This window comes from Drosophila albomicans, unplaced genomic scaffold (genome assembly GCF_009650485.2).
Source record: "Drosophila albomicans strain 15112-1751.03 unplaced genomic scaffold, ASM965048v2 utg000163l_pilon, whole genome shotgun sequence".
Lineage (NCBI taxonomy): Eukaryota > Metazoa > Arthropoda > Insecta > Diptera > Drosophilidae > Drosophila > Drosophila albomicans.
In genome coordinates this window covers 33,184-48,764 of record NW_026263539.1, presented here as the reverse complement: position 1 = coordinate 48,764, position 15,581 = coordinate 33,184, and the positions used below count along the sequence as shown (strand labels likewise).

Below are 15,581 nucleotides of genomic sequence, written 5' to 3'. Positions count from 1 at the left end.
ACTATTGAAACAATTATAATTGAGCCACCTCAACAAAGGATTGCAAGTGCTGAACGTGGACGACCCAAAATTGATTTTGCTGAGTCCTCAAAAAGGACAAAACGTCGTCGGTATTTGATAATATTTATTTCACTCCAATTAGCATTAAATTAAATTTTATTTTTAATGATTTAAATACATTTATTCTTATATAACATACATATCATAAAAGGAACTTTAGAACCTCATTTCATTATATTTTGAAAAGCTTGTGGGAAGGGGGTTAGGAGTTACATTTTTATACTCTAAATAATTGAAATACAAATAAATTGGATGCCTAATAATGAAATTTTAGCACTGTAACTCCACCGGAAGTATTTTGGCGCACTATCGGCATATAAGCCATACTAAGGTTGTATGGGAGATATAGGATATAGTATTCCGATCAAGACAATTTTTTTACTATATATACAAAATATTTTTTTAGATTTTTGGGGAAAATTTCATAGCGATATCTCTACGGGAAATATTTATGGCCGCGGCTCCATACAAGCCCAACCACTGTGCAATGTCGAGATACATATACTAAACAACACAATCATCTATGGCACGGTCATCAGCTTCGGTCACATTTCTTCAAGTGGTCGCACGGTCACTTGCACATATACCACATCTGGGGTAATGTTGGGGTTCTCCTTGCTTTCCCTCTTAGGGACAACTCCCAATGCAATTTGAGGTGGTGGCGGTGCAGTAGCGCTACAATTCGCTCCTCCTAATTTGTGCCAGATTGCAGTGCTGACTCCCGCTTGCAGCTATCAGATCTGTGAAAACCATTTTGAAAGACCATTTGGGCCTACGAAAAGTTAAATCTCGTTTGGTACCTAAAACGACCAATTTCTGTACACGTTTTTCTTGACCATTTCGTCAAAAATTCGGCGCACATCGTTCCACAACCACAGTATTCGCCTGATTTGGCTCCGTGTGACTTCTGACTATTCCCAAAACTGAAGAGACCACTTCGGGGAACGCGTTTCGAGTCGATTGAGGAGATAAAAGCTAAATCGAAGAAGGCACTGTTGGCTATACTGAAAAGGAACTATTTGACATGTTTCGAGGATAGGAAAAAATGTGTGCATAAGTGTATTTTATCGAGAGAGGATTACTTTGAAGGGCATGATATTGATTTAGAAGAATAAATAAAGATTTTTCATTTTACAAACAAATTCACCTTACTTTTTGCCCACAGTAGTATAATCGATTAATGATTCAATAAATCGAAAGCCATTTTTCGAGACAATTAAATCGCTAATTGAAACAAATTAATCGATTAATATGTATCATACGATTAATCGAGCCATCACTATTCTCGAGCCGTCACTATTCTCGCCTGTCAAATATTTCTCACAATTGTGTTTTCATTTTTGCTGCGCTGACAAAAATTTTCTTAAAAATGTTTTCATTCCAAAATCAAATAAATCGACCAGCGCTAATTGAAGCGGCTGCTTTCGGTCATTTGGATATTGTCGTACTGATGCTACGGAAAAACTTTAACGTGAATGAAAAATGTGAAAATGGGGAAACGGCGCTCATGGTTGCCAGCGCGGGCAGTTATCTTGATGTGGTAAATGTACTGCTAAGCCACGGCGCTAGCTTGAATGAGCAAAATGTGGTTGGACATACACCGCTGATGAAGGCCGCATTTGGCGGGCATGTGGAAGTAGCCAAGGTTAGTATCGAGTCATAGGCAGTATAGAGAATGTATAAACTACTCTCACACTTTAATCTGCTGATTAATCTAATGTTTAATGTCTCTCTCACTTCTCGAGCGTGGAGCAAGCATCAACACCCGCTCCAATGAGCACAACGAGTGTGCATTGTCAGTGGCTAGTTACAAGGGTCATCCCGATTTGGTGTATATCCTACTGGAAGCTGGCGCTGATGATTTGAACTTCGCTCTTTCAGCGGCTTCAAAAGGTGGCCAAGTGACAGTAGTGGAGTTATTATTAGAATACGGAGCGGAAATCAATAGTTCCACCTTTCCACTGCCATCGCCGCTAGAATGTGCAATTTCCAATAGTCACCTTGACGTTGCCACTTTGCTCATTGAGGCCGGCGGCAACATTAATGGGGCCATTTCAAATGGCAACACATATCTAATGATGGCAGCTGGCAAGGGGGACCAGAGAATGGTGGAATTGCTATTGGTGTACGTCTACACGCAAGTAGACGCCCAGATCGTTGGTAAAATTTATTATTATATAGTATGTACTTACATATCTATTATATAAAGAGCTAGAGACTGAAAAAATATTGTTAAATACACAATATTATCTCTCTCTCTCTCTCTCTCTCTATCTCTCTCTCTCTCTCTCTCCCTTTCTCTCTCTATTTGCTATTGTAATTATGTTCAGGCAATTTCAGTTTATGTTTATGATTTCCTCTTTTTTTTTTTTTTTTTTTTTTTCCCCCTCTTTGAAATTGAATTTAAATTTCATATGTCACCATCAAATTTGTTAAGGGAAGCTGGAAGAAGAAGAGCTCTCGTAATTTGCCAACCTTTTATGCTTCCGTTGAGGGTGCTTCAAAGAGATTAAATACAGGCATAAAGCCAAAACTGCAGCCACAAAAAAACAAAACACACTTTTGCATATCAAAAGTCAGTTTTAGCAAATATTTCAATTATTAGTTTAGTGATTTTAATTATGGCACTTCTAACCTTAAATTTCAAAATATATATTTAAATAGCTTTTATGAACGCAGTTCCATTTAATTGCCGGCTATTAAATGAGCAATTTTTTAATCCCAACGAAATATGTTTTATTCAAAAAATGTAATAAACTTTGACAGCCAAACTAATCCAAATAATTCATTCGAAAACACTTCAAAAATATAGAAAGAAAAAACTGAAAAAGTATAGAACACTTTTTGATTTTAGTTTTTCTTCGATAAAATAATCTGTCACAGCAAAATTTGTCAAAAAGATGAAAGAGATTTCTAATTGGCAATCATTTTTTTTTTCGATCTATATTTCATAAGGTCTTAAGCCCCATTGGAGAGGTGAAGCATATGAAGCGTTTATATACGAAAGAACAAAGACAACAACAACAATAAGAAAAAGAAGAAGAAGAAGAAGAAGAAGAGTAAGAAGACTGACCGAAGAGTACGATGAAGGCAATGCATCAAATTATATTAATAGATCTCTATGTGGAACCAGAAATGATTCCTCCGAAGCGAACATCGGAATGGTCGGAATTCTTTTCACAAAGAAACCAAAACAAAAACAACAATAAAGAGAGAGAGAGAGAGGGAGAGGGAGAGAAGAATAGAGGAGAAATAATCATTTCAAACTCTAGATTTATTTTATTTGGACAAGTCGAGCGAAACAACAACAAAATGCGGCGAATAATAGTTTTTTATTTTCCTCTCTTTTCTCTTCTTTTCGTTTCTTGTCTTTTCATTCATTCTTTTTCTGTTTTTTATGCGTTTGTTTTGTTTATGTTTTGCACAGCAGCTAACGCCATAATTTTTCTAAAACGTGTTTGAAATACATCACACAAAACAAACCACAAGATAAACGAAAATGAAAAAAAAAAACATTTCAAATCATTTTCATAATATATCTGTGTAAATATTTTTATGGCAAAAAACTCTATAAAATACAATATCTTAACAAAAAACGATTATAATGAGGAACTTTTCGAATTAAAATATGTTTGCAATATTAATATAAAATAAAAGTATTTATTTCTAAAATTAGAAGAATTTGTAAAACAAGTATTCTTAAATTAAAAAAAAAAAAAACAAAACAAATTACTAAATAGCATTTAAGCTAATTTCAAAACAAAGCAAGTTTGGCGTCATTTAAATTAATGAATTTAAAAAAAAAAATAAAAATAAAAATTTGGCATATATAGAAAGTAACGTAAATTAATAAATGACATTATAATAGATTTTTATATCATAGAATTCAATTCATTATAAAAACTTTCAATGCTTATTCTGGCATTTTTCAGAAAATTGATAAATTTTAGTTTTTATTCTCATAAATTTCTATACATTGAAATTTGTTCCTTATTGAAATGAAACTCAAATTCAATTTGTATATTTAAAATCATTTTTCAATGAAATTTTTCTAATGTGTGTATTCATGATATCGCAGCTTTAAAATTAATCACAATTTATTCATTTTATTTGCATAGCTTTGTTAATCAGCTGCCCGATTTACAAAATTTGTATATTCTATTGCTCTAAAAGTATTTCTTTATTTTGTTAAAAAGTATTTATTTCTTTTGTAGAATAAATAAAAATTCTCTTCTTCTTCTTTTTTTTAATATATGTATATATGGGCAAATCCCACCCTTCGCACGATTTTAGCTAATGAAAATCAATTTTTTGGGGTTTTTTTTTTAAGATTTATAGAGAATTGAGAGTACTTTCGGAGGGTATAAGATTCAATTTCACTGGAGTCACTGTTTTGAAAATAATTAATAAAATTGTGACGTGTCGCAAGCTACATAAAGTGAAAGTTAGTTTTAAAATTTTCATTTCAAACGCAATTTTTTGCGAATTCTGCAAAATAAACCCTATGAAAGTTAATATCCTAAAGAAAGTTAAGAATATTAGAAGACAAAAACCGATCGTTTGGTCTTAATAATGTTTATAGATTTTTAACAAAGCCTTTTTCCAAAAATCTTTAAATTTGAACTAAACATTATTTATTATATTCCTAAATGTGCTTCACAATTATTTCAACGTGATTTACTTTTGATTTGTATGTGAGCCCAAGCAGATGCAAAAAATTGTGAAGAATATACAATAGGGATTTGAAGGTGTGCGCAGAGCACGAATGTAAGTAAAATTATGAAAATTATAAATAAAATTGGGTTTGATACAAATTTGTGCATTAATAATGATCGAAATTTCTTTTTTGCTTTAAATTCTTATAATTTGATATCTACTTTAATGTTCCATATAAAGTTTAAAAATTGGTCGCTGGTGGACTGTTTCTGGGATTTGCCCATATGTAGGACGACCAAATGACTAATGAAGTTTATTTACATCTGGTACCCGGTATATTATACCACGAAATCATATGTAAATTTACATCAAAGTTTTTATTCCATTCAACATGGAGCGAAGTTCAACGAGATTGGCCTGGAGGTTGAGCGCAACCGCGGAGTGACGTCACGTCGTTTCGTACTAAGAACGGCTCTCGGCTGCCTGCGTCCAAATACATGATCGCATACACTGTATACCAGTGCACGCCTCGCAGGCAACTGGTCGTCAACGGACATCTCCGTGTAGTCCTGCGGGTTTCTCAACATTGCATACAAGTTCACGCACGACTGCTAACACGCATTGGATAAGTTCCTGGACGGAACAGGAGCATCGCTCTCGACTGTATCTCTCTGGGGCCTCGCGTCACCTCAATGTTATGGTCACTGAGGTCCCACTCGCCCACTGTCCAGTCATATGTGGCCCACATAGATGTTGCTTAGTTGGCAATCGTGACGTCGATATCACTCCGTCCGCGGTGATTATCGAACGTATACAAAGTGCTGACTTCATGCAGCACACCCGCTCGGGATTCTTGGAATCACTCAGTTAGCAGCTCACCCCGTTGGTGGTTCAAGTCGCCACGAGCACGCTCGAGCTATTTGCTGAACCACATGGGGGACATTGCGTTCGCATCTAAGCCAAAGATAACCGGATTGCTACCACCAAGTAGTAGCACGGAATCTAAGTAAGCAAGGTACGGTGCCAACTCAGTGTTGTATTGGCAGTTCACGGAGTTCAGGAAGATTGAGCCAAATCTTTCAGTGACACTCACGCATACGCCAAAGTCCGTGATGAGCGATTCAATCGCCATGCAGATGGCATCCGGGTCGTCAAACGCCGACAGAAACCACTTGAGAATTGCAGCAGGCAAATAAGTAAAATGTACTGTTTACGTTTTTAATTTATGTAAACAAACCTGGAAGTATGCCAAATTTGTAATTGGAGAACAGAATATTGCATACTTTTAAGCTGATCATGCAAAGAACATAAAAAAAGTAAAGAAAACTACAGTCGAGTATGCTCGACTGTGAGATACCCGCGACTCATTTTGAACAAAAGCAAAAAATATACCAACATAAGATACTGTAAAAATATTTAAAATATGCAAAATTGTATATTTTGCACATCGATATAGTACCTTAATCAAAATATTGCACAGACGGCACAGTATACCACATTCTCAGCCATAGTAACTAATGCGTTTTTGCCCATACAAAAGTATTTCTTTAATAACTTCGGCAATTTTTATCTGATCGCAATTTTCAGGAATCATTATACCCGCTACCCATAGGGTAGAAGGATATTATAACTTTGTGCCGGTAGGAAACGTAACAGGTAGAAGGAAGCATCTCCGACCCTATAAAGTTTATATATTCTTGATCAGCGTCAACAGAGAGACGATCTAGCCATTCCCATCTGTCCGTCTGTCCACATGAAACACTGGATCTCAGAGACTATAAGAGATAGAGCTATAAATTCCAAATATATTCTATATTCTATAATTTTTTCGACAGCATTTGTTATGTTTGCACACAGATCAAGTTTGCTTCAAATTTTTGCCACGCCCACTTCCGCCCCCGAAAATAAAAAAATCGAATAACAAGCGTAATAATAAAGCTAGAGTCGAATTTTGGGGTATACATTAAGAACTATAGTCTTTTTGATTCCTGAAAATGTAGTTACTATCAAATAAAAATTGTCAAAGTTATTAAAGAAACAAGTAAGAAAGCTACAGTCGCGTGTACTCGACTGTGAGATACCCGCTACCCATTTTAAACAAAAGAAAAATATATTTTGCAGTATTTTTCTCAAAATATACCGAGTATACTGCAAAAATACTAAAAATATACCAATGGTATATTTGGTGTTGACGCATTTGAGTAACATTAGTTAAGAGCATGAAATACCAAATGAAGTTGTTAGAATTAGGGCGAAGCGAGAGCGCAATAAAGCTTTCGTTTGTTGCTCTCTGAGTGAATTCGCCTCGCTTCGCCGCTCTAGTTAAGTTAGGCTTAATGTAACTTAGCATAGAATTATAAAGACAGTTGAAATCAAGAACTTATCAGCGCGTCATCACTCTTTTCGTTTCGTTTTCGTTGTACCAACAACAATTAGGCCTACTCTTTGTGTTCGCGAATAAAGCGGAATATTAATAATCATAAAAACTCTTGTGATTTTTCATGGCGCCCCCGGGTGGACTCTAATTGTTGTTGAACGCGAGTGATTTAAAACAGAAAAACAAAACAAATTCGCGCCGGTCGCTAAATAAAATAAAATATAAACAAACAATTGACTTTGTGCCAGTGCTGTGCACTTGTGTTTGTGTCATCGGTAGACTTTTCTGCTTCACCGCTGTAAGCGTGTGTGTTGTTATGTTGTTGTGGTTGCAGCTGTGGAGCAAAAATTTAAAGCCCTTACCAAAAGCTTTCTACTCAAATGTTGATCTGAGCTTTTATGCCAGATGATCCATTGTTTACATTGTAAACAATTATAAATGTAATTTTAAAATTGCAGATTCATGACAGAAAACAAAAGTGTTTACGAACAAGATATATGTGGGTCGACCAAATGACTAATGAAGTTTATTTACATCTGATACCTGGTATATTATATCGCGAAATCATATGTAAATTTACATCACAATTTATCTTCCATTCAACATATATGTATATATGAACGCAAACAAGACTTTACATGAACAAAATAGAATACAAAGAAGCACTAATTAAGTGGCAGAAGGCCCAAAATGAACAATGTCGAGATACATATACTAAACAACACAATCATCTATGGCACGGTCATCAGCTTCGGTGACATTTCTTCAGGTGGTCGCACGGTCACTTGCACATATACCACATCTGGGGTAATGTTGGCGTTCTCCTTGGTTTCCCTCTTAGGGACAACTCCCAATGCAATTTGAGGTGGCGGCGGTGCAGTAGCTCTACAAATCGCTCCTCCTAATTTGTGCCACATTGCAGTGCTGACTCCCGCTTGCAGCTATCAGATCTGTGAAAACCATTTTGAAAGACCATTTGGGCCTACGAAAAGGTTAATCTCGTTTGGTACCTAAAACGACCAATTTCTGTACACGTTTTTCTTGACCATTTCGTCAAAAATTTGGCGCACATCGTTCCACAACCACAGTATTCGCCTGACTTGGCTCCGTGTGACATCTGACTATTCCCAAAACTGAAGAGACCACTTCGGGGAACGCGTTTCGAGTCGATTGAGGAGATAAAAGCTAAATCAAAGAAGGCACTGTTGGCTATACCGAAAAGGAACTATTTGACATGTTTCGAGGATAGGAAAAAATGTGTGCATAAGTGTATTTTATCGAGAGAGGATTACTTTGAAGGGCATGATATTGATTTAGAAGAATAAATAAAGATTTTTCATTTTACAAACAAATTCACCTTACTTTTTTCCACAGTAGTATAATCGATTAATGATTCAATAAATCGAAAGCCATTTTTCGAGACAATTAAATCGCTAATTGAAACAAATTAATCGATTAATATGTATCATACGATTAATCGAGCCATCACTATTCTCGAGCCGTCACTATTCTCGCCTGTCAAATATTTCTCACAATTGTGTTTCATTTTTGCTGCGCTGACAAAAATTTTCTTAAAAATGTTTTCATTCCAAAATCAAATAAATCGACCAGCGCTAATTGAAGCGGCTGCTTTCGGTCATTTGGATATTGTCGTACTGATGCTACGGAAAAACTTTAACGTGAATGAAAAATGTGAAAATGGGGAAACGGCGCTCATGGTTGCCAGCGCGGGAGTTATGAGTCTTGAGTCCAAGTTAAAATAAAATTATGAGATTGAGTTCCAAGATATGACAACCGTCTTGTTTGAATTGCGTGTTGAGAATAATTCTTTATTATAAAAAATGCTTAGGTTCTATGGTACATGGAATATGGAATGGAATCGAAATCTGCATTGTCGGCGGATTTCGAAAGGCAGCTGGCTTGATCGCTGCCGTTGGGCTATTTCGCTTAGTCGGCAAAATAGTCCAGACGTGGATCAGCATATCCAGCGGATGTCAACAATGTTGCAACAATGTTAACATACCGAGTGACCCATATGGGTCGCTCGTGGCGGTTTGTTGGGCGGAGGCGAGACAGAGGTAGGGGAAGAAGCAGTGGTGGTAACTCCTCCCCCCCTGGAATATAGTGACGGCCAGAACGAAGGAACGGTCGGAACGACGTGTTGTTGTGTCTCGCCTGGAGTGAAAATTATGGTTCTTCCTTTCAGCAGACATATGATGATTAGCAGGCCACTAGTTATTCCTAGCCATGAGTACAGAGAGATTATGTGGCTTGTTGTTGCCTCCTTGACTTCTAGAATCTCTTGAGTGTTGTTCAGATTTTGCAGCTCCAAGTGACGTAGATTAAGTTTTCTTGTGTTATTCTTAACCAGTATTAGGCTTGGGTTGGGTAAGGAGATCTTCACATCCTCAAGGAAATTAACTTCGGAATCGTCATAGGTGATATTATTTATCTCTACGGTGCAATTTTTGTAGCTAATAACCGCTGTGCCGTTGATAGTGGTATAAGGGCCGCACGAAGAGTTGATGTTGACGTTCATGGCGTTCATGATGATAATGTGTCAAATTTCCGGCTCAATTTATTTTCGTCGTTTCCGGATTCTTGCATGTCGCAGGTAGCAGGCCATCCCTCCAAAATTTTCCTGATGCAATCTCCGTTGCTCGTCCGCCCAAACTCCGCATTATTACAAACGTACAAATTATGAATTTTAGGACATTTAGATTCTAAGTACATAAATTGAAATTTTGGATTGAACAATAAAAACTTAGGAAGTATTACAAATTGTGTATTATTTAAGGGTAATGGGACCATGTGTGCTAGGGTATAGACTTCTTTTTCGAATATCGGTACTTTAATTTTAAAAATGATTTTATTGTTTTCATTAGTTGTTTCCAAGTTGATGAGCCTGTAAATGTGCTCCTCATTTTCTATGTTAATGTTTTGTTCCGAAAGAATGTCTTTAATAACTTGGACTTCTAATGGACTCAAAATAAATTTCGGAATGATCTGTAATTTAGCTAAGAGAAGGCTTTCGGCAATATTATTCAAGTGATTACTTAAAACGTCTATACTATAGCCCATGCGATTAAAGTATTGTAACATGTGTATTTCTCTGTGTTCTTGTGTTAACGTAGTATATACGTTGTCTTTAAAATTGTTTACAAATGTGTTGATAGTGTTTGGTTCATTGTTTATATGTTCAGTAATATTCTTAAATCTATCGATTATATTGATATTAATAATAAGTTGATTTTTAATGGTATTACTCAAATTATATTCTATTCCTTCAATTTCTTGGAGTTTGTTGTTGATTTTACTTTCATCCGCGGTATCCATATTGCCCGTAATGATCTTAACTAAACTACCGAGGCCATTTATGGCTCCTCTTTTCTTTCTGATATTCGGATGGATAGAATGAATCCTATCATATAATTGTTTAATTTTTATTTGTAAGGATGCAATTAATTCTTTGGAAAAAGTCATATCCATTGTAATCTTAATATTTTCCTCAATTTTTTTAATATTTTTGATGAAATCGTTTAAATCTATCGTGTGCGCTATAGTTCGGAAAGAGCGTATTACCTTTGCATCTCCTAGATCGATTTTTATGAAAGGGGATTGGGGTGCAGGATGTCGAATCTGGAATTCTTGGGCCGAAAACAGGCTCATCCTGAAAAGTTAGTTTGAGGAAATAGGGGAATTAAATTAGTCACTTTTCTTTTTAGTTCTTCTTTTAATCTTGTCTTTGTGTAATTTTTGTCCTTTAGTGGTGGTAATTGTTACCCCATTGTCTTTCCGACACTTTATGTTGAGAGAACCTAGGTGTTAGTTTGTTCCTTCTGTGTTTTATTTCCTAAATATTATGTCATCTTGTTCTACAGGAATAGGGTCTTCCCTGTCCAAGTTGAGTTTGTCTGTCTTAATTTTTGACCCTTTCTTGGGCCTTTAGTGCTATTTCTGGGTATAGTTTGGCCCTAAATTCGTTTAATTCTTTTAAAAAGTCATGTTCGTTGTTGAATTCTATTTCCCTTAGGAATGTGTGTGTTCTTCCAGTAAAGAGCTCGTGAGGTGTCAGTTTCGTAGCTGAGTGTATGCTGTTGTTATAAGTTATAAAGGTTTCATTCAAAATATCATCATGATTGATTTCTAGTTTTTTCCCTCTTTTTACCCTCATATATAATACGGTAAATTTCTGTCAATGTGGAATGGAGTCTTTCGACTGGAGCGTTACTTGAAGACTGTTGGAAAGAAGTAATGTGTGTATCTATGTTGTATTGAGAACAGAAGTCTTTAAAAATCTTCCCAGAAAATTCGGCTCCTTGGTCATGTACTATTTTTTGGGGTATACCGAATGTATTCAAAAAGTTTGTAAGAGCCTTTACAATATTTATACAATCCCTAGCTGGCACTGTATATCCACTAGCGAATCTAGAGAATTTGTCGATTATGGTTAAAATTGTCTTTACGTTTATGGTATATAAGTCGATATGGACAATAGATAATGGTAGTTCCGGTGTTTCGGTTACTTGGAATTTGTTTTTCTGGGGCTGTCTGTCGTATTTTAGGGACTGGCAAATGTCACAGTCATTTATAATTTTGGCAATTTTCTGTTTCATATATGGGAAGTACGCTTGTCGTTTAAATTGATTATGTGTTTCATCTATACCTCTGTGATTTGTGCGGGAGTGATATTCCTTGATAGAAGTGTCTTGCTCCTCTGTCGTAGTTAAATCTTTTAGTAGTACGTTACACCTAACTATTCTGTATAACCCTGAATTCGCAAAATATTTTGTATATGTTTGATTGAAAATGTGGAATATGCCATTATTCGTCATGATAGCGTAAGTCTTATGCGGGGTGATCTGATCTTTGAAAATTTTGACCGAATCTCTTCTGTAAATTCTTTTTCGGTGAAGGTTTTTCTGATTTTGTTCTTGAATATTGACTGTGTGAGTTTGTTAGGTTTGGGTCCTGTTTTGAGTATAATTTGTAAATTGAATTCGTTCAGGGGGGAATTGGAGCTTTTAATGTCCTGGTTGTTTTTGGGTGTCAAGTCGTGGACGTTAGTTTCGACGCGACTTAGCGCGTCAGCCACTACGTTTTCAGCTCCCTTTTTGTATTCCACTTCATAGTCGTACTCCAAAAGTTGGAGTTTCCAACGAACTAACTTGGAATTGGGTTCTTTAAAGTTCATTAACCATGTCAAGGGTCGGTGGTCCGTCTTGATTTTGAATTTATTGCCGAACAAGTATGGTCTGAAGTATTTTGTCGCCCAGATGATGGCTAACATTTCCTTTTCCACTGTAGAGTAATTTCTCTCTGTGTCGGACAGTGTTCTACTAGCAAATGATACGGGTCGTTCAATGCCTGTTTGGCCCTGCGATAGTACTGCCCCGATTGCCACGTTGCTGGCATCCGTTGTTAGTACAAATGGTTTTGTAAAGTCAGGGTATTGTAAGATTGGGTCATTGCGAAGTAAGATTTTGCATTTTTCAAAGGCTCTGATGTATTCTTCATCAATCTTGACCATTGTCTTTCCTTTTAGTTGCTGTGTCAAAGGTTTGGTGATTGAAGCAAAGTCCCTAATGAATTTCCTATAATAACCTAAGAGGCCTAAGAATGATTTAATTTCCTTCTTGGTTTTCAGAATTGGAAACGCTTTAATCGCGTGAATTTTCTTTGGGTTAGGTTTTATCCCCTCATTCGTGACTACGTGTCCCAAATATTCGATTTCCTTACGGAAAAAATCGGATTTGTCCGGTTGAAGTTTAAGATTGCCTCAGCTAGTTTCGAGAGTACTCTGTGTAAGTCATTTATGTGTTCTTGCAATGATGAAGAGAAGACAATTATATCGTCTAAATATACTAAAAAACATTTTCCCTTGAGGTCGGCTAGAATATTATCCATAATACGTTGAAAGGTAGCTGGGGCGTTAGTAAAGCCAAATGGCATTCTTATGAACTCTTAGTGACCACCTTCTGCCGTGAAGGCTGTTTTGGGTGAGTCTTTTGGCTCCATTTCGATTTGGTGGTAACCACTTGCTAAATCAAGGGCCGTGAAATATTTTGCTCGACCGATCTTGTCTAGCGTTTCGTTAATATTCGGCATTGGATATTTATCCTTTATGGTCTTCTCGTTAAGCTTTCTATAGTCTATGACCAATCTCCACTTCTTTTTTTGTAGGGTCATTCGATTTTTTGGGCACCAGAAATATAGGAGCGCTCCAGGGGCTATGGCTATGCTTAATTATGTCTTGGTCGAGTAATTTGTTTAGTTGCGTTTGGATTTCCTGACTTTCAACTCTACTGTATCTAAACGGTCTATTATAGATAGGAATGTCGTCAGTGGTTTTGATTTGGTGTTTAATGTGGTTTGTAAAAGAAAGTTTTTGGTTTTCAGTATGGAAAAGATTAGCAAACTCTTTGCAAAGCTTCCTTAAAGCAGAGTCTTCTTCGGCATTTAAATGATCGCATTTAATGCACATTGATTCGTCTTTTACATTTGGTGGTTGGATCGTCTTTGATTTGGTTTTAGGATCAAATTCTAAAAATTGATCTCTATGATATTGATCGACTTTTAAATGTGAATCTAGTACAAAGTTCTGTCTGTGGTCGGCATAGTTTACCACCTCCATCAAACTATTATTATCATTGGCTTCATAAAGGCCACCGGAAATTATCAAGTTGTTATTAATTTGAAGATCCTCACAGAAGAAGGTGCCGTTAGTCAAATTTACAGGTAAAGATAACACGACCTTAGAAAATTCTTCGATTATGTGAACTTTGGTAGCGGGGTTTCTTTCTTGAAAAATCTGTAATTTGCATAGTGTAGTTTGGAGACTTGATTCAGGCAGGTTGAGAACGGCGTTAATTGGTGAGAGTAAGTCCATGCCTATCAAGCCATGGAAGAAATCATGGAAGTGAAATAAAATCATGGAGAAGCGTTGGTGGTGTTTGAATTCTTTGAATAGCGGAACATCGACCTTTGTGTAGAGTTTGTGTGTATTAATAACTGTCTTTATTATGACGGGATTGGTCAATTCTATGTGTTCTGTTATAGGGATTAAATCAGGGTTAATAAAAGAGACGGAGGACCCTGTGTCTACCAGAAAACGTAAAGGTTTGTTATTCAAATTGATAACTACGTAGGGAAGTATAGGGCCATATTTATCTTTGTTTAAGTACCCTGATTGTGGATCGAGGCCGGTCCTTGAAAATTTTCTCCCTCGTTAATGTTGTGCAGTTCGTATTGTTGTTGTTCAGTAAAATGTGAGTTTGCGTTTCCTGATGATGTGTGTGGGAGTAGGAGGGCCTTGAATTGCCCTGGTATTAGAATGATTCTTCTGATTAAAAGGGTTGCTATTGTTGTATCCCTGTTGGCCATTTCTGTTCTGATTATTACCCTGTTGGTTATATTTGTAACGATTATTTCCCTGTTGATTGTGTTTGTACTGACTATTTCCCTGTTGATTATATCCGTATTGATTGTTTCCTTGTTGATTGTCTTGGTTATTTCCCTGTTGATTATTTTTCCATTTTCTAATTTGGTTATTGTTTGAGTTAGTGTCTGAAGTCGGATTAGCGCTATTCCAATTCCGCTTTCCGGAATTGTCTTGTCTCTGTCTAATGTAAATGTCCCTCTCCTTAATTGCCAATCTGTAGGCTTCTCTGAGGTTATCAGGTCTCATAGACCTAATAGTGCCTCCAAGTGGACCTCTAAGGCCCGTCAAAAACACGTGCAGACTTGCACTGGAAAACATTTGCTTTTTAGTCCTTACCAATAATGGTTCAGACTCCTCGTTTTCCGCTAACCTATGGAGTGCTGCATTGCATCTTGAAATCTGGTCATAAAGGTTTTGAATAGAGAGGTTCTTTTGAGCCAAACCGTGCAGTTCGCGCATTAAGGTTGGCTCATCCCTTTTGTCCGTACAGTGAATAAGTAATGTTTCTTCAATGTCTCTTAAGGACTGCAGTAGCAACCCCAACACACGACATCGAGTAGCTCAAACCATTTGCCCTAAATGGCTGTGCACTTGTTGTGATTTGAGCCAACACCAACCTCGCAACATGTTGTATCGCACCAACTGTCGACACATGTTCGCCCTGAACCTGCGTCAGACCGTATCGGGTCCAACAAGAAGTTTGATTTGCTACTAAATGATCAAACCAAATTGTTGGCACAACGTTCGTGCGGCGGCTAATGCGTCGGCTCACTCACAATTTTCTCGATTGATGTTGAAACTAAATTACACTTTACACATACCTAAACAACTTTTGTTTCACTTATTTTGTTAATATAGTTCACTGTTTGGCATTACAATTTGATATTTCCGAACTCACTGTCCAACATTTTTTTTTTTTTAATTCATTATTATGTTATGTATACATTCTTCTTTTGCACAAAGTTTCTTTTCTTTCTTTCTTTTTTTTTTACACACATTTTGTTAACAACTATCTTACATTAGGAATATTATTGTAATCTTCATCCT

The 15,581-nt window shown here is 36.5% G+C and overlaps 1 protein-coding gene across 2 annotated transcripts; it reads left to right on the top strand.

The window, feature by feature from the left end:
- Window positions 1–1,398: 1,398 nt before the first annotated feature.
- Window positions 1,399–3,277, top strand: LOC117577291 (ankyrin repeat and KH domain-containing protein mask-like). Of its 2 annotated transcripts, none has more exons than XM_052008307.1 (3): window positions 1,399–1,705; window positions 1,806–2,220; window positions 3,016–3,277. In XM_052008307.1, the coding sequence occupies exons 1-3, from the start codon at window positions 1,430–1,432 to the stop codon at window positions 3,267–3,269; spliced, it is 945 nt and encodes a 314-aa protein (XP_051864267.1). In that variant the 5' UTR covers window positions 1,399–1,429; the 3' UTR covers window positions 3,270–3,277. The 2 variants fall into 2 exon arrangements, with proteins under 2 accessions (XP_051864267.1, XP_051864268.1); XM_052008308.1 differs by having other exon boundaries at window positions 1,806–2,240.
- The last annotated feature ends 12,304 nt before the right edge of the window (window positions 3,278–15,581 follow it).